The sequence below is a fragment of the Vipera berus genome (assembly GCF_964194415.1).
Source record: "Vipera berus genome assembly, chromosome: 2".
In the NCBI taxonomy this organism is placed as follows: Eukaryota; Metazoa; Chordata; class Lepidosauria; order Squamata; family Viperidae; genus Vipera; species Vipera berus.
In genome coordinates, this window is record NC_138203.1 from 287,122,968 (window position 1) to 287,142,047 (window position 19,080).

General features: G+C 42.5%; 2 protein-coding genes across 2 annotated transcripts in view; both read left to right on the forward strand.

Moving 5' to 3' along the window:
- Positions 1-7,292, forward strand: part of LOC308663065 (vomeronasal type-2 receptor 26-like) — a gene marked incomplete at both ends in the record, with an annotated part of 64,396 nt that extends 57,104 nt beyond the window's left edge. Inside the window, 2 exons of the mRNA XM_081319210.1 lie at positions 3,333-3,459; positions 6,382-7,292. Of these exons, the coding sequence (XP_081175336.1) occupies positions 3,333-3,459; positions 6,382-7,292 (1,038 nt within the window). The remainder of the gene's footprint in view (positions 1-3,332; positions 3,460-6,381) is intronic.
- A 7,473-nt stretch (positions 7,293-14,765) lies between these two features.
- LOC308663066 (vomeronasal type-2 receptor 26-like) overlaps positions 14,766-19,080 on the forward strand; it is a gene marked incomplete at both ends in the record, with an annotated part of 32,603 nt that continues 28,288 nt past the window's right edge. The window contains 2 exons of the mRNA XM_081319211.1: positions 14,766-14,773; positions 17,507-17,561. Of these exons, the coding sequence (XP_081175337.1) occupies positions 14,766-14,773; positions 17,507-17,561 (63 nt within the window). The remainder of the gene's footprint in view (positions 14,774-17,506; positions 17,562-19,080) is intronic.

Genomic DNA, 19,080 nt, shown 5'->3' on the forward strand with positions numbered 1-19,080 from the left:
AAGAGGGGAGAGAGGACCGACCCCTGAGGAACTCCACAAATGAGAGGCCTCGGGGTGTACCTCTGCCCTCCCGTCAACACCGACTGCGAGCGGCCCAGGAGGTAGGAGGAGAACCACTGTAAAACAGTGCCTCCCACTCCCAACCCCCTGAGACGCCGCAGTAGGATACCATGGTCGATGGTATCAAAAGCCGCTGAGAGATCTAATAGGACTAGGACAGAGGAACAACCCCTGTCCTGAGCCCGGCAGAGATCATTCACCAGCGCAACCAATGCCATCTCCGTGGTGTACCCGGGCCTGAAACCCGATTGGTACAGGTCCAGATAATCAGTTTCCCCCAGGAACAGAGGGAGCTGAAGTGCCACCACGCTCTCAACCACCTTTGCAAGAAAGTGAAGGTTGGAGACCGGACGATAGTTGTTCAAAATAGCCGGGTCCAGGGCAGGCTTCTTGAGGAGGGGCCTCACCACCACCTCCTTCAAGGTGGCAGGGAAGGTACCCTCCCTCAAAGAAGCAGTTATTACATCCTGGAACCAGCCTCGTGTCTCCTCCCGGGCTGCATATACCAGCCAGGAGGGGCACGGGTCCAATAAACACGTGGCGAAACTCAATCTCCTCATGATTCTGTCCACTTCATCTGGGGTCACAGGATTGAATTCACTCCAGGTAACATTCTCTAGACCGCTCGATTCCTCCCCGTCAGTCTCTGCCCAGTCAGAATCCAAACCAGCTTGAATCTGAGCGATTTTGTCTGTCAGATGATAGCTAAACTCCTTGGCCCGCCCCTGCAAGGGCTCCTCCCTCACCTCCTGATTAAGGAGGGAGTGAGTCACCCTAAACAGATACGATGAGGGCAGCGAAGTAATTAGACTTCGCTGTCCTCATCGCTGCGAGATAAGACCTCGTAAAGGTTCTTAACCACAATCGGTCAGACTCAGACCGGCTGGATCTCCAACAGCTCTCTAGACCTCGTCTCCGACGCTTCATCTCCCGGAGCTCCACAGAAAGCCCACCGGGATCTGCGCCGGGTCAGGGGTCGCAAGGGTACAACATGGTCAAGCGCCTCGGTGGCAGCCCTTTCCCAGGCATCCACCAAGGTGTCGGCCAGGCTGTGAGTGAGGGGGATAGGTGAGGTCTTCACCTCGAGCTCGGCGGTGGTGGGGGAGGCATCAACAATCGGGTTTTTTCCAAGGAGTTTATGAATAATCTCTTTATTTGCTTCTTTGTTTAATATATAGAGCAGACCAAAGGAGAGCAGAGAAGAGGATAGATAGAATAGAATAGAATAGAATAGAATAGAATAGAATAGAATAGAATAGAATAGAATAGAATAGAATAGAATAGAATAGAATAGAATAGAATAGAATAGAATAGAATAGAATAGAATAGAATAGAATAGAATTCTTTATTGGCCAAGGAATTTGTCTCCAGTTTATAAGCTCTCAGTGTACATACCAGCAGCAGGTGATAAATCATGATTATAATTATATAATACAATCATCATAAAACATTACTGTTTTAAAATGTTCACTTTTATTGACAAATTTGGTCAATTCTTATTACATCAATACTTTTTTTTCAATGTACGATTTGCAAATTTTGCTCTTTTTCACTTTTGAACATATTGCTAACATTTGTTCTCCCAACTGTCGATAGTTGTAATTAGACAACTGTAGAAAAACAATTCAAATGTGAAAAGACAATGTGGGATAAGAAACCAAGATTTCTGCTTTTGAAATCACTGGATGTTTACATTCTAGTTTCATCAGTTTCTGAAGAAGGATGAATTTTGCAATATTTCCAGGATGAAACTGTACTTAAACCAAAATGGAGATATAACAGCAGATCTAGAGATCAGGATTAAGTTAATTTTCTCTGACAAAGATCCCCTCCAAGAGGAACTGGGGAGTTTTGAAAGAGAGATAATCAAGTTCAACCAGGATGCTCTTTCAAGACTAAAGTTATTCAACAAGGTTGGTGAAATATTGCGGAATTTTCTCTGTGGACTTAGACCCCCTTTAAATGTGCTAAGTATAGTCAACAAGCTGGATAACGTCATAGATAATTGAAAGTGGGAAATACAGAAAAAATCTATTGCTTGGTAGGCCTCAGTACTATTCACAAAAGTGTCCCTCAGATATTATAATATGGAATACTATTCTAAAATGATTTAGCCATATCCAACATTAGATGCTTAGTGATTATTTTTAGATGCAAATTATGGACCTTTTATGTACCCTCTACTTTTGAGTGTCTCTAACAAACAGGGACAGGGTAATGTCAAGGTTCTGATAGACAAGACCAAATAAATCAGAACTCCGAAGCTTGAGATTTCTTCAAAGAGCATGTTTATTGGTTACATAATATTGGCACAGTCAAAAGTGAAACCAAGTCTGAAGTTCCCTTCAGAAAGCAATAATATTACAAAGTTGAACTTCCCACCCGAGTACTTTGCAATTAGCTATGTTCCCCAATAGAAGAGTTTGGCAAGCTTTCTAACTAAATGTTCCAGCCCCTATCTAACTGACAGAAATGACCTTGGTTCCCACGGGACAGTAGAATGTTTAGACTAGTAGAAATCCTCTATCCCCCTCCCAATATGTAGCAACTTAGAATGAAGAAAATGGCTACAGCCAGGTTTGTTGTAGAGTTGACAGGTTCTATATTGCTGAATGCTTCAGGTTCACTTGTTCCTTATGCTCAAATTATTTGTTTTGCCTTCTGGTGCTTTGGAAAATATGTTGACCCCTTCATCTTTGTGGCAACCGCTCAAATATTGGAATTCTGTTATCATGTCCCCTCTAGTCCTTCTTTTCTCTAGAGTAGCCATACCCAAATCCTGCAACCATTCTTCATATGTTTTCGTTTTCAGGCCTTTAATCGGTTGTTCTTCTTTGCACTTTTCCCAAAGTCTCAACATCTTGTTTGTAATGTGATAACAATGTAGTTTGGCATGTGCCCTTCCCCCCCACTTTGAGCCATGTAACCTTGAGTCAGCATCACAAGGAGATACAGCCCTTACTTTCATTTCCCCATCTTCATTCCCCCTCCCCACAGTTCATGGCAGTCTGTCACCACATAGCAATGAATCACAAGCAAGCATAAAGTGGCAGCTGACAGAAAAGTGTTTTATTGCAATTTGATAGGCCAGAAGGAAAAGGAAGGAACCAAGTGAAAAATAGTAGCTATCTCTGTTTTGAATAAGTCACTTATTTGATATATACCTCACTGAAGCCCAGAAACTATTTACCTAATGTTCATGTCTACATGCATTTTCCATGGATGATGAGTCCTTACACATTTTCTTTGGCATTCTTTGTTTGTCCACTTAGTCTCTGCCTCAGTCCAAATGTGTGGAAAATTGTCATCCTGGATTTGTCAAGCGGGCTCGAGAAGAACAGCCAGTTTGCTGCTATGACTGCGTTCCTTGCCCTGAGGGGACCATCTCCACTCAGGAAGGTGGGTCATACCAAAGAAAAGGTAGGGACTTGTAAAAGCTGATTTATGAAGAGCTTTTTTCTTGAATGTGCAAGTTAAAAGACACTGACATTCAACTTTTTTTAAAAAAAAATCAAGCTGTACTATTTCTTACCTAAAGGAAAGAGCAACAAAAATATCTTGAGGGAAAGGCTGCAAAAAGATAGAAGGGTGTGTCAGATTGGGCAAGCTTACTACTGCCAGATAAGATATCTCTTCTACTTTTTTGTTTGGCGTGTCCTTCCAGATTTATCTTAATATCTGAGTTTTTTTGAAACCTGAGGGATTTTTTTTTCTAGGATTCCCTCTTACAAAGACCTCTTAAGGATAACTAAGAAGGTGTCACTGGTGCAGAATGAGGTGATGAGGACAGTTATGAGTGTACGTCATTTCCCTCATTAACCTGTCTTCCATTAGCCATTCCCCATTATTTGCAGATAGGGACGCGGTGGCTCAGTGGGTTAGGACACTGAGCTTGTCGATCAGAAGGTCGGCAGTTTGGCGGGTCGAATCCCAAGTGCCGCGTAGCAGAGTGAGCGCCTGTTACTCGTCCCAGCTTCTGCCAACCTAGCAGTTCGAAAGCACGTAAAAATGCAAGTAGAAAAATAGGGACCACTACGGTGGGAAGGTAACAGCGTTCCGTGCGCCTTTGGTGTCTAGTCATGCCGGCCACATGACCACGGAGACGTCCTCGGACAAGCGCTGGCTCTTCGGCTTTGAAACGGAGATGAGCACCGACCCCTAGAGTCGGAAACGACTAGCACGCATGTGCGGGGGAACCTTTACCTTTACCTTATTATTTGCAGAAGTAGTTTTTTTTACCACCCCACTAGATTTCACAACATAAGAATCCTTTCAGTCCCATATATTAAGAAATGCCATGTGGTAGGAATCTGGGAGTTTCTCTAGAAAGATTAACTGATTCATTTTTTTTTACTTCAAATAATGTAGATATCTACAAAGGTTCTGCCTATTAGAAAGAAAATTTAATTAATTTAATTTAATTTATTATCATTTCTATACCGCCCTTCTCCCGAAGGACTCAGGGCGGTGTACAGGGCAAGAATAAAACACAGAAATTTACAAAAATTAAAAGATAATTAAATGCATGCCCGATTAAAATACAATTGATACATAGTAAAAACCCCAATAAAAATGATAAAAAACCCCACCAATCCCCCCTCAGGCCAGGCCGGCTTGCTCGAACAAGTATGTTTTCAGATCGTGGCAAAAGGAGCGCAGATCGGGCGCCGTCCGGAGCTCAACCGGTAACTGGTTCCATAGCTCCGGGGCGCCCACAGAGAAGGATCTCCCCCTGGGGGCCACCAGACGGCATTCTCTGACCGGTGGCACCCTGAGGAGGCCCTCTCTGTGGGAACGCACAGGGCGCAGGGAGCTTGATGCCGGCAGCAGATGTTCCCTGAGGTACTCCGGCCCCATGCCATGGAGGGCTTTGAACACCATTACTAGCACCTTGAATCTCACCCGGAAGACAACTGGCAACCAATGCAGCTCACGGAGCAGAGGTGTCACGTGGGAGTATCAGGAGACTCCCAACACAACTCTCGCGGCTGCATTCTGTACCAGTTGGAGCCTCCAGGTGGTCCTCAAGGGAAGCCCCATGTAGAGAGCGTTGCAGTAGTCTAGACGAGAGGTCACGAGCGCGTGAGTGACCGTGCATAAATCATCCCGGCTTAGATAGGGCCACAACTGGCGCACCAGGCGAACCTGGGCGAAAGCCTCCCTAGTCACGGCCACCATGTGATCTTCCAAGGTAAGCCGCGAATCTAGGAGGACTCCCAAGTTGCGAGCCCTATCTACGGGGGGTAATAATTCACCCCCCATAGAAAGAGATGGAATATCCGAATAGACCAGGGATGAAGGTATGCAAAGCCACTCGGTCTTGTCTGGGTTGAGTTGAAGTCTGTTCCTCCCCATCCAGACCCGAACCGCCTCCAGGCAACGGGACATCACGTTGAGGGCATCACTGGGGTGGTTTGGGGTAGAAAGAAAAAGCTGGGTATCATCAGCGTACTGATGATACCCAACTCCAAAGCCACGAATGATCTCACCCAGCGGTTTCATATAGATGTTGAACAGGAGAGGCGAGAGGACCGACCCCTGAGGAACTCCACAAACGAGAGACCTCGTGGTCGACCTCTGCCCTCCTGTCAACACCGACTGCGAGCGTCCCTGGAGATAGGAGGAGAACCACTGTAAAACCGTGCCTCCCACTCCCAATCCCCTGAGACGCCGCAGCAGGATACCATGGTCGATGGTATCGAAAGCCGCTGAGAGGTCTAATAGGACTAGAACAGAGGAATGACCCCTGTCCCGAGCCCTCCAGAGATCATTCACCAGCGCGACCAATGCCGTCTCCGTGCTGTGCCCGGGCCTGAAACCCGATTGGTACGGGTCTAGATAATCTGCTTCATCCAGGACCAAAGGTAGCTGATGCGCCACCACACTCTCAACAACCTTCGCAAGAAAGCGAAGGTTGGAGACCGGACGAAAGTTGTTCAATACAGCTGGGTCCAAGGCAGGCTTCTTGAGGAGGGGCCTCACCACCGCCTCTTTCAAGACGGCAGGGAAGCTACCCTCACTCAAAGAAGCTGATATAACTGCCTGGAACCAGCTGCGTGTCCTCTCCCGGGCTGCATAAACCAGCCAGGAAGGGCACGGGTCCAATAAAAAAGCATTTGTGTCCTAAGACTTCCCCCAATTTCGTAGACTATTAGAAATGCAATTATTTTTTTAGAAAAAGATATTCTTGTTTCCTGTTTTATGTGGAGTATTTTTTTTTTACCAATGCATCTTGGAAAATGCTCAGCTGTTGTCCAAGAAGGTATAACTTAAAGTAAAAGTACAGAATATTAAAGAAATTTTGCCTTTTGGTTTTCTCAGATATGGAAAAATGTACCAAGTGTCCGGATGATAAATATCCAAATGAGGACCGAGATCAATGTATCCCCAAAGTTATATCCTTCCTGTCTTATGAAGGAAATTTGGGTATCATCCTGGTCTGCTTTGCTCTTTTCATTTTCCTAATCACAGGCTTTGTTTTAATCCTATTCATTAAAAACCTAGAAACTCCCATTGTCAAAGCCAACAATCGGGACCTCTCTTACATCCTTTTGATTTCCCTCCTGCTTTGCTTCTTGTCTACTTTTCTCTTCATTGGTCAACCAAGGAAAGCCACTTGCCTTCTCCGACAAACAGTTTTCAGCATCACCTTCTCAATTGCCATTTCTTCTCTCTTGGCCAAAACAATCACAGTTGTGTTGGCTTTCATGGCCACAAAACCAAGCAACCGAGTCAAGAGATGGTTGGGGAAGACCTTGGCCAACTCCATCATCCTTTCTTGTTCTGCTGTCCAAATTATAATCTGCTGCATCTGGCTTGGAGTTTCTCCCCCATTCCCTGACTCTGACCTCCATTCCCAGCCTGGAGTGATCATCTTGCAATGCAATGAAGGATCTGTTGTAATGTTCTACATCACCCTCAGTTATCTGGGTTTCCTGGCTGCCATCTGCTTCACTGTAGCTTTCCTGGCCAGGAAACTGCCTGGGGCCTTCAATGAAGCCAAGCTGATCACCTTCAGCATGCTGGTCTTCTGCAGTGTCTGGGTGACCTTTGTCCCTACCTATCTGAGCACCAAAGGGAAATACATGGTGGCTGTTCAGATCTTCTCCATCCTGGCCTCCAATGCTGGTCTGCTGGTCTGCATCTTCATCCCCAAGTGCTACATTATCATTCTGAGGCCAGATCAGAATACGAAAGGGCAGCTTACAACCAGGAGAAATGTAAAAATGTGAGATAGAGGCATTTCTGCTTTCAACATGTTCCAACAGGCCAAACTTAGAAAATGGTCCAAGCTGTTCTTCATCCATGACTGGGTCAATGATTTTCCTTGAAATAATTAATGGGTAGTTGGAATGTAGAGTCTCCCATCCTGGTCCACTAGAATTGCAAGATGGTCAGTGAGTTCTGTTAAATAGTTAAATTAGTATATCTGTCAGAGCTGTCCTCCTATGCTTCACTAGATGCCAGTCTGCCGAAAGCGAATCTTCATGCTGTCCAGAGAAAACCCAAGGCCATGGATCTGGGAATGTAATGCAATGCTTACCCATCTACTCAACCAATGAAGGGATAGTTACCAAAACATCTTCAAATATGACTGGACAATATAACAGGAGAGTGGAACAGAAAAGGGAAAGTTAACTAGGAAATTTTCATGTACAAACTCTTAGATCTGGTTTTCCTACTTGGCTTTTAATAAAACTAACCTTTTTGCTACAAATGGAGTCAAGAATATTTCTTTCCTAAGGGACCAAGCTGGGCCAGGTCTGACAATTTGTCTTCTATGCCTTTAGCCTACTTGAGGCCTGAAATGTCACGCCCCAAATATTTGAAATATGATACTTGTGCAGTGTGAATCTTCTTGATATGCAGAAATAATAGTTTTTTTTTTCATCAAAGCTCTCTCAAAGTTCTAATATTTTAGTTTATATGCAACTGGGGTCCTTTGTGCTATTGGGGGTAAGGGCTCAGATTCATCACTATAAGAAGAGTAGAAAGACACCTCCTTGTCAAATTAGGAGGAGTATAATCTGGATTATATCACTGGTCACCCAGGTTAGGCAGTTAAACAACCCGAGCTATGAATATGCTCTACAATTTCTAATGTGATGTTCCAAAGATGCTTTTTCAGGAGGCAACTGGACTTGCTTGTTTTTCTTTGAAGACATTTCGCTTCTCATTCAAGAAGATTCTTCAGCTCTGACTGGATGATGGGGAATGGAAGGATTTATATTCCTTGCAGACAGGAATCCAGTCAGAGTTAAAGGAGCTTCTTGGATGTCAAGCAGAATGTCTTCAAAGAAAAACAAGAAAGTCCAGTTGCCTCCTGAAAAAGCGTATTTGGGTCAACCGTGATCTGGATGATTGAGAATCTTCATAGACTTCTAATGTGGTGATTTCAGGATGAATTCTTTTTGTGAATATTCACTCCTTGCAAACTTCCATTATAAGAGGTAAGAACACGTCTTCTGGATAAGGCAAGGGTCCATCTTCATATGAGTGACTAACCAAATAACTCTGGGATGTCCACTACCAAAAGAAGGAGATGTATGAAATTATTCCAACTTTTTGTGCCCACACCCATCTTCCACACACCAGATTTATAGGACACTCAATATCCATTCTGCAGGAAGTCTTTTGTAGAAATCTTATGAAACAGTATTTTAGCTCCCACCTTGTTTAACTATGATAGACAACTGAAGCAGGGCATCATTGAGCCTTGGCTATCCTGGCTTAGCATCAGCTCTGCAGGGAGAGCCAACTTTCTTCAGAAGCTTTCTACAGAATAACTGTCTTTTTACAGTCAATGGTAACCATACGATGAGATTAATTACTGGGTGCATAAAATCTACACCTATTCGCCAGCTACCAGTTCTTAGCCACATACTTCCCCCGCACTTACGATGACAAGAAGCTCTCATTCGGGAGTATAGTAAGATCCTGCTAAACTCCTCTCTACCCATTCATGCCTATACCTCTGATCTCTTAAGATGTCGATTAAAGTCAAGAAATCCATCACTCCTCACAGTGCTTAAGCTGCTGGCCGAACATCAGAGCACTATACAAAAGTGGATGGAAGCATGGAGTAGCTATACCTCCCAAGATATTTCTGAGCATATTAATCCTAATAGTATACCTTCAGGATTTAATCTACCCCAACACATATGGGTGACATACAATAGAATTAGAACGACTCATGGGATGTGTGCCGATTCTCTGTATAAATGGGGAAAGACACCTTCAGCACAATGTGATTGCAGGGCTCCCCGACAGACTATCCAACATATAGTGAGGGAATGCACTAATAGAAGATACCCAGGGGATTTTAAGGACTTCCTCTGCGTAACAATGGCAGCTACTGACTGGATCTCCAAACTCAACATTAAACTCTGAAATGTTATTTCTGTTTTCCTCTTAGGTTTTATAATTGCTTCTTTTTTAAAAAAAATTGTTTTAACTGTTCCAACTTGTAAATATGAAGTGTTTTTAATTCTGTGTGTGACCAGCCATACGCTAAATAAATAAATAAATACAGTCAATGGTGAAGAAAAGATTGGAGCTAAAGCTCAGAGAAAAGAGAAGGGAAAGCTGGTGGTCCATTATTTCATCTTCCCTCCCTTCAGTGAGATATCTTCTCTTAATGTCCAGCTGAAACCCTTTCATCCTTTGGTTCTGCCTTCTGAAGCACCAGAGAAAAGCCCAACATTGTCTGGGATTCCTCTGGAGACAATTATTCCCCTTTCCCTTAAACTTCACTTTGCAAGCTAAATCAGTCACTCTTTCAGTTTGTCTGTTAAGGTTCCGACTGATGATCCCAACGAAGTAAGCATAACTGAGACATTCCAGTCTCTAATGCAAAACTTTATTGAGCACACCATGTTGGCACTGATGAATAGAAAACAGCTCTGGCTCAATTGGTACCAAATCAGTATATTAAAAGTATAGAAATTCCCTTTCCCTCCCAACAGGACAGGTCACATTAACCAATTAACCTTCAAACAATTATTATGAGAAAGAATCTTCAGTTCTCAAAACAAAATCATGGATGACTTTGGTTCTCAGGCTTGGCAGCTTGCCACCTGAAAATACACATTCCGTTCTTCCCCACTCCTGCCTGGGTCTGTGGGCAAGCCCTAGAAACTGAAATGGCTGAAACAGCACGAGGCTTCTTCGAACTTGACATTGTCCTCACATCACAGCTCTAAAGAGAAGGGACAAAGGCAGAAGAAACCTCCCTCTGACACTTTAGTCATACCTGAACTCTTCCATTAAGTAAAAGAGACACAGAGGGCTGGTCCAACCGAGACACGAGTCTTGGTCAGCTGCTGCTTGAGAATATCAACCTGGCACAGATGTGTTCCTGGCACAGATGTGTCCCAAACATTTCCCCGCAGGCAAAATAGTGTGGGGGAAAGAGCTAATTGTTTTTACAGAAGCGTGAGAAGACATGCTAACCTGTGAAGCAAATACATTGTATATATATTAACCTCACAAGCCTAACTTGAAGCTTGAGGATTGTATCTAGGAAGCTCTCTGTTATGCTGAAAACCAGGCCTAACCAGAATTTACTGGCATGATAGCAACTTTAGAGACAACCCCTAGGAAGTAACAACCATAAAAGGTAATTTGTAAATAAGGGCCAGGGGTGAAAGAATTAGGGGAGTGAGAGATGTAAACAGGGGCTGAGATAATGTATTCACTTTAGGAGCTTTGGATAGGCCAGGGGTCAGCAACCTGAAACAGTGAAATAGCCACTCGGAACCGGTTCCCTCACAAAAGGAAAAACTGGAAGCCGCAAAAAATATGTGTGCATGTGCGTACATGCGCGCATGCGGAGAACAGGGTTTGACTGAAGAGTGGAGCCAAGGCAATATATGCACCTACCCTGCATATTTGAATTGATTGGTTGAACTTTTTTAGTCCCACTTTTGTTTGGACTGCACATGGCAGAGGACTGGGAGCCACAGGAGATGGCTGAAAGAGCCGCATGCGGCTCCGGAGCCGTGGGTTGCAGACCTGTGGGATAGGCTGTGACGACACAATTACAGCATGATTACTAAGCCAATGAAGAATGGAGAATATAAAGAATAAATATTGAAGTTTTGGGGTGTGTCCACAGTGTGCTTGCATGCACAAGGAGCACCCACTTTGCAAAGGAGTAAAAATTGTTTTCTCTTGGAAGTTTTGGCTGGTGATATATATTAACCTCACGAGCCTAGCTTGAGCATTGTATCTAAGAAGGTCTCTGCTATGCTGAAAACTGGTCCTAACCAAAATTTATTGATATGATAGCGAGTTTAGAGACAACCTGTAGGAAGTAACAACCATAAAAGGTAATTTGTAAATAAGGGCCGGGTGGGAGTGGGTAGGTGATAGAATTAGGGGAGTGGCAGATGTAATCAGGGGCAGAGATAATGCATTCACTTTAGGAGCTTTGGATAGGTTGTGACGACACGATTACAGCATAATTACTAAGCCAGTGAAGAAGAGGTGGGAGGTAAATTTGCAATGGCAATGGAGAATATAAAGAATGAATACTGAACACCTTGAATGCTGTGTATTCCTCCAGATTTAGGAGAAAGAAAGAAGACAAAGAGAGGTTGGTGGCTATAAGACCGCAGTGATGGCAGGTATGGGATCCTAGCAAGGATCCATAAAAGTTACAGTATTTTTAGAAAAAGTCCAGGTGTCAGGTTCCAGTTGAGAAGCCCAACAAAGCAAAACAACAGAGGCATTATGTTCTCTAATGTTAACTTTATTAGGCATTAGCAATCAGTATGATAGAAATAAAGCCAGCTCTCAGAAATTGTCAGAAAGCAGTTAATTAGAAGAATAAAACTTTCCCTCCACTCTCTGACAGTTCAGATCACATTGTCCAATATATCTTCCAGTAATTATTGTGAGAAGAAACTTTAGTTCACCAAAACAAATCCTCAACAGCTTTGGCTCTCGTATTGATAAGGTACACCTGTGGGCTCAAAACCCTCCCCTCTTTCCCTCCTGCACTGTTGGCAAGCTACATTTCTCAAGGATAAGGGAAGTTCTTTTGATCTCTTCCTTGGCATCATTACCTTTCCCGAAAGCTGATTCAGATTTTGTGCCATGTCTTCTCTGGTACTTGAGTTGAGGGGTCTCCCCAAACCATAACATTCACTTCCCGAGATTCTTATGGATGCATTTGTCTTCATTCCATGAGGATTACACTGCCAACTCTCATTTGGCTTAGAGTCAGCTGCTACTTTGAAATGACTCTCACAAATATTCTTATCAAGTCTGGTATATTAATTCTTCTTCCTGAGCTGCAGTATTGACATTATCTTCAAATTAATTATATATTTCTTTCTAAATCATTAAAATACGACTACTGTTACAACTACTAATATATTATAATCATTCCTGAGTATAGATATTTAATAATATAAGAAAAAATACAAAGGAAATTTTAGTGAAATATGTACACTGTAACTGCCATTCATTTGTTCTTATACAATATACCATGTCAAGTCTTAATTGCTAAAAATCAGAAATATTTTTTTCTGGATTTTCTCATGTACCGCTCTCTCTCAGGAAGTCACAAATAGGTTGACCCTGTGTCAGAATCCATTTATATCACATTCATAAATGTATGTTTAAAACATTATCCCCCCCCCCAGATTCTGCCATCTCCCGAGGAAGGAGGAGCGCATGTGGATTCAGCCTGCCTTAGGTTATTTCAAAGACCAAGGGAAACCTTTTTAACTGGGGGAACAAAAGGGAGGGTTAGAGAAGAAGGCATCTGGCCTATGTCTCCATTTGAATCTGTAGAGGAATAAGGCAATAACCATAAAGATTCGAAATTCCCTTTTTCCCACGAAAGGGATGACATGAATTAAAATGATGGGGGGGCTGACCAAATGGGGTTGAGGGAAGGGGGGTTGAACCGGGAACTCTTTATAAAGTTTCAATTTGTAAAACAATACCAAGTCCTGTCTTGTAGTTCCACAACCAAGCATGTCCTAGTAAAAATTCCTTTTGGACTAGAACTGACTCCAAGAGTTTTTGTTTTCCTAAGACATGGATTGGGGTGGGTCCTGACACCCTGTCTTCTTGTGACAGCCTCTCAAATACTGGAATACTGTCATCATGTCACTTGTAGTCTTTCTTTTCTCTAGACTAGCCATGTCTAGTTTTTGCCACCATTCTTCATATGTTTCAGTTTCCAGGCCTTTAAACATCCTGGTTCATAGTTGGAACCTATTGTTGTGATTCAGGGTCAGCCTGTGGGTTCGGCAGTTGGGTCGGACGACTCAGAGGAGGAGGAGGGGGGTGTTGAAGAGCTTGCTGATGATGGCTTTGAGGCTCCGCAGAGCCCTCAGCCAGGCCCCTCCCACCTCGTCACGACGGAGACCCAGCTGTGTGAGCCTGACAGCGTGGATGAAGATGACCCACAGCTGGCCCTGTTCAAGGACACCCGACACAGGAGGCAGTCAATCAGGAGTAAACAGAGGAAGGCAATGGGGCACCTCAGAAGGAGGCAGAGAGAGGCCATGCCCTGAACTGTATTTAAGGGGAATGTGTGGGAGGGCTGGTTTGCTGAAGGCAACTGCTTGGATAGTTCCTGTTTCATAGCTCCTGTTTCATGGTTGGTGTCTTGTCTTGCTCTGTTTTATGTTAATAAATTTGGCAGGCTTTATTCCAGCCTCTTGCCATTTGTAAAGGGGTTGTCCCTGCTTTTGCTGCAGGGCCGGTAGCAGGCTGGTACAGAACACCTATGAACAGACCAACCAGAAAAACAGTCCTGTGAATATAATCTTCTGTGAAATGTTGAGGTGTTTTCCTCTACTGTATTAGAACTAGGATTGTTACCTTAAACTCCAGCTGCTAATATCTTCACCTGGATTTCATTCAATAAGTAACACAATTTTCTTTTCAAGGGCAATTGTACCTTTTACCCCAGGCTGTGAGTGAGAAATCTCTCTTCCCTGACTGGTCCCCAAAGAAGGAGTTCAGTATCCCACCATTATCAAAATGTTCCAATATTTCAGGTGGATGTTGGTCAGTCTGGTTGCACCAGATACTAATGGTGGATAGAAGTTCATGAGAAGTTTGACTCCTCTGCTTGTCAGAAATTGCATTTGTGTTTTTTTCCCAAAGCATCCCTGTGACTACCTGCTATGTACTGATTGGTCCTTCTCAATTCTACCAGGGGGACACAAGTCAATGTCTTTGTTTACTCTGTGGAGATTGATTCCTTCGTAATGGGATTATCCATTACACAGAAGGTAATTCAGACCTGCACAAAACCCATGATTGGAAGGATCTGGATCACTTCAGCTTTGTGGGGTTTCATTTTGGATTTACAGTATTTCACCCATCTATAGCTATTTGGCCTTCTTCATCCAGACAGGCAGAAATACCAAATATGGCGATTTTCAATCTTTTTACAACCCCATCTTAGAACGTATACACCAAGTGTTTCATTTCATATTCCAAGCATGGGTTGTCCGTGAAAAGCTAAACAAGATGCCCAGAGGAAGAGGAAGCTCTACCTCAAGAGGGGATTGAAGGAATCCTGTCTCCTGGCAGCTACATCATTTAAATGCTGCATGTTCATCCAGATCTAAGAGGAAAATGAAGGAGTGGAATGGAATTAAGTTCTTTATTGGCTACTTGTGGTTGCACATACAAAGAATTTGTCTCTGGTACATAAGCTCTCAGATATTGGAGCTATGGACGGGTAAATGTTATAACAATTTATTTATTCTCTTTAATTCAGCCATTTCAGTGCAAGAATCCTGATCATCATAATCTGGATCAACAAAGTCTTTTACCTGGTGAGTTGAACTCTCTTCCTCCAATGTTCATTTCCTAATGTGTCCCAGTAGGAAGGGCCAGAAACACTGCAAAACAGTATCTCCAGTGTTTTTTCCACTACCACACTATTCTCCAGCTCTCCCTCTGAACATGGAGCCTCAGAAGAACTTAAGGGTCCCCAGGGGAGACGTTGCTTCTCACTGTAATTATCACCATCCCAGTCTTTGAGACTTCTTCTGCTACTTCTCCAGTCATTGCCTTTCATGTAAAAATCAGATTAAAGTGACATGAAAGAGGAAACTCATTTGCTTTTCCATCTTGTGAGCATGCTTTAAATTCTTCTAAGTCTTCTCGTTGTTCAGAAGGAGAGAAGTGGCTCATTCAGCACAAGGAGGAATGGACCTCCTGCTTTTGCTTCTGATGCTTGGGCTGACCCAAAGAAGTTCTGGGAGGCTCAGAACCAAATGCCCCCTGATTCTGAAGCAGCAGGAGAGAGGAAACCCATGGAATTATTATGGGCCAGGAGACCATATCATCACTGTGTTTGAAACTGCAACAAATCCTTCTCTTGAGCTGTTGCAATTTAATGGGGCTCGTTATATTTCTTCTCCGTAAGTCATTCAGTGTGATGGAGTTGCATTCCCTCCATTTGCATTTGTAATACTCTTCTTCCTTTCTTTTTCATCCACTTATTTCTAAATTGTAGGATATGCATATGTTGGTGAATTATTTTGATCTGTAGGGCTCTCCTCGTTTGCCTTATCTTGTATAAGACTCAAATGCAAGGATGGAGCAGAAGGAAATCAAGGAATCTGAGAAAGACAAACACAGAATTCAGAGGATCTCCTAATTCTGTTACTATTCTGAAAAGGTTATAGTTGTATTAATTGCCTGTCCTTATAGAAATAAGAATGACTTATTTTTAGAGTTGCTTAGCTGGCTTGCTTATTCATCCATGTTCTTGCTTTAATTTAAAAGTACAGTAGCTCTACTGTACTTGACTGAATGCCTATGAATCATGGTCATTGGAGATATGAAAATCAGCATTAGTACAAATAATGATATATTTGTGACTATTAACCCTGGTTGAAGGCTATGTCCATCCCATCTTCACAACACTTTTGGAAATTAAATGGTGATGTGATTATGATTTGCCTCTGGGTCCTTATCAATATTGGGTTATTTTGTTGTTTCTGTTGTTTATGATAATAACATAAACATATTTGTACAGTACTAGAAATACTAATCTGGCAGGAATGCAACCCTACATTTTCATCATCCAAGTGGTCAACAAGAATTCCTGGCTCCTGCACAATCTGACTCTTGGTTACAGTATCCATGACAATTATTTGAGCACACTTGCTACTTCAGATGCCTTGCTGGACACACTCTCTGCTGGAGAAGCCAATGTTCCCAACTATAGCTGTGGAAGGAAAGACAATCTTTTTGCTCTTCTTGATGGAGCCAAAAGAGACATCTCCATCCAGATGTCAACTTTAGTAGGCACCTACAAAGTCCCACAGGTTTGTGTGTGTGCTTCCCTGTGGGTAAAATGAGTGGAATGATGGTGTGTAAGCAGTAGATCCAACTGTATCTTCTCTATGGAATTCAAGAACTGCTTTTCACTATGGCTATTGTAGGTGTCATGGCTAGGTACAGGGATTGAAGCAGCCATATCCTTGTCCTTATTAATGTTCTCTGTTTTATATTCTGTATCTTGACATATGTTGTTAGTTGTGAAGTTGTATCTAACCCATCGCGACCCTATGGACAACGTTCCTCTAGGCCAATGGCCTCTTGACATGGCCAATGGCTAATCAACAATAAGCCATTCTACTATGTTCATTAACAAAGTTGGATCTATTGAAAGCATATATTTTGGACTTGAGCGCACCCCAAATATAACACTGCATTCTTCATTGCTCTTTCAGATGACTTGTTCATTTGTTTCAGAGGTTCTGAGTGATAAAAGACAATTCCCCTATTTCTACCGGATGGCTCCCAAAAATGGGATCCAGTATCCAGCAATTATCCAACTGCTTCTCCATTTCAGATGGATCTTGATTGGACTCTTTGCTTCAGACACAGAGAAGGGAGAGAATTTCATGAAGATATTTACTCCTATGCTTGTGAGGAATGGGATTTGTGTTGTTATATCACAACAATTTTCAATGACTGCACCTACAGCACCCTTCAGGGATGGCATGTCTAAGTGGAGACAAGTCAATGTTTTTGTTTTCTTTACAGACTTTAGTACCATGATGGATGGAATTTGCCATGTCCATTTTGCACTTGAAGGTCTTCCACAACCCATTGAAGGAAAAATCTGGATCATTACACTTTTTGGAGACTTGCCAGTGAAAAGTCACAGACTTTACAAATACGTTCATAGTATTTGGAACTTTTACATACAGGAAAGGGGGTATGATGATACCTTTCAACCATTTATTTTTGTGGAACCACAATTTCAAAATCAGTCTTTTCACTGTTCTTTGTCAAAGAACATAATTTCTGTCAAAGTCCGAAGAAGATGCACACAGGAAGAACCACTAGAGTGTGAAGATAAAATAAACAGTGACAAATATAGAATTGACTACCGTGCTTTCAGTGTCATTAAGACTCTGGCCCATGCCTTGAATGCTGCATATTCCTCCAGATCCAAGAGGAAAAAGAAGAAGCGGTTGTTGGCTTTGAGATTGCAGCCCTGGCAGGTAAGGGGATCTTACAATGATTTCTCAAACTTAGTTTCTTTGAAAAAGGAATCCAAACGAGAAGAACTGGAAGCATCTCAACCATCCATTCCCCACCATCCAGTCAGAGCTGAAGAATCTTCTTGAATGAGAAGTGAAATGTCTTCAAAGAAAAACAAAGGAAGTCCAGTTGCCTCCTGAAAAAGCACCTTTGGGACAACCATGACCTGGATGATGGAAAATCTCCATAGACATTTAATCATCTCAATCTACTTGTGCTACAAATGGCCAACAGATTTGGCCAATCTAGTTGCTTGGGGCATAAATTTCCCAAGAGAAAGGACTGCAACAAAAATATTTTAATATTAAGCACTGCTGATTTTTAAAAGGATGTATTTTTAAATAGGGACACGGTGGCTCAGTGGGTTAGGACGCTGAGCTTGTCGATCAGAAGATTGGCAGTTTGGTGGGTCGAATCCCAAGTGCCGCATAACAGAGTGAGCGCCTGTTACTCGTCCCAGCTTCTGCCAACCTAGCAGTTCGAAAGCACGTAAAAATGCAAGTAGAAAAATAGGGACCACTACAGTGGGAAGGTAACAGCGTTCTGTGTGCCTTTGGTGTCTAGTCATGCCGGCCACATGACCACGGAGACGTCCTCAGACAAGCGCTGGCTCTTCGGCTTTGAAACGGAGATGAGCACCGGCCCCTAGAGTCGGAAACGACTAGCACGCATGTGCGGGGGAACCTTTACCTTTACTATTTTTAAATAAATTCATCTATGCATGGATTTGTTTTTAACATCATACAGTTTTATGCCCATAAATTTCAAGGAGACACGATCCCTTCCTCTCTGCAGGAATCCCATTCTTTGGATAATCTCCCTGTTGTTTCCAAAGAGTTTACGAATAATCTCTTGATTTCTTTGTTAGTTCGTTTTCTGCTCTAGAATGTTCCCTACCATTCGTTAATTGTCTCAGTATAAATTTTATTTATATATGATTGAGAAATTTCACACTTTTCTTTTTCATTTTTGAAGACAATGGTAAAAGTTGTTCTCCCAGCTAAGACTATCTGCAAGTTGGATAACTCTATTAGAAGGATTCAGATGTTTAAATATGTAAAGATCAAGTGTTTTTTCATGTTAAATAGTTTTATTCACTTATAAGATACGAAAATACAAAAGCAAATAGTAAGGAACAATAGTAGCAGAAGGGAGAAAAGAAAAGTGGGGAAAAGTGGGGAGAAAGAAAAGAAAAAGTGTTGACTTTTGACTCCTTCTGTTACAGTAGAATAAGGCATTAACATCAAATCTCAACTTTTTACACTTCTGTAGTAGTATGATCTAGCCCTTTCTGTATCAACAATCAATGTAATCAGTAAAAGCCAAAATCATAGTATCGTTTTTTTCCACCTCAATCACAAAGTCGAGAAGTGATTTCCAAGAAGAAACAAAAGTCCTTGTATTCTTTTCGTTTATCAAAATAGTCATTTTAGCCATATCTGATAATTCCATCAGCTTTTGTAGCCATTCATCCACGGT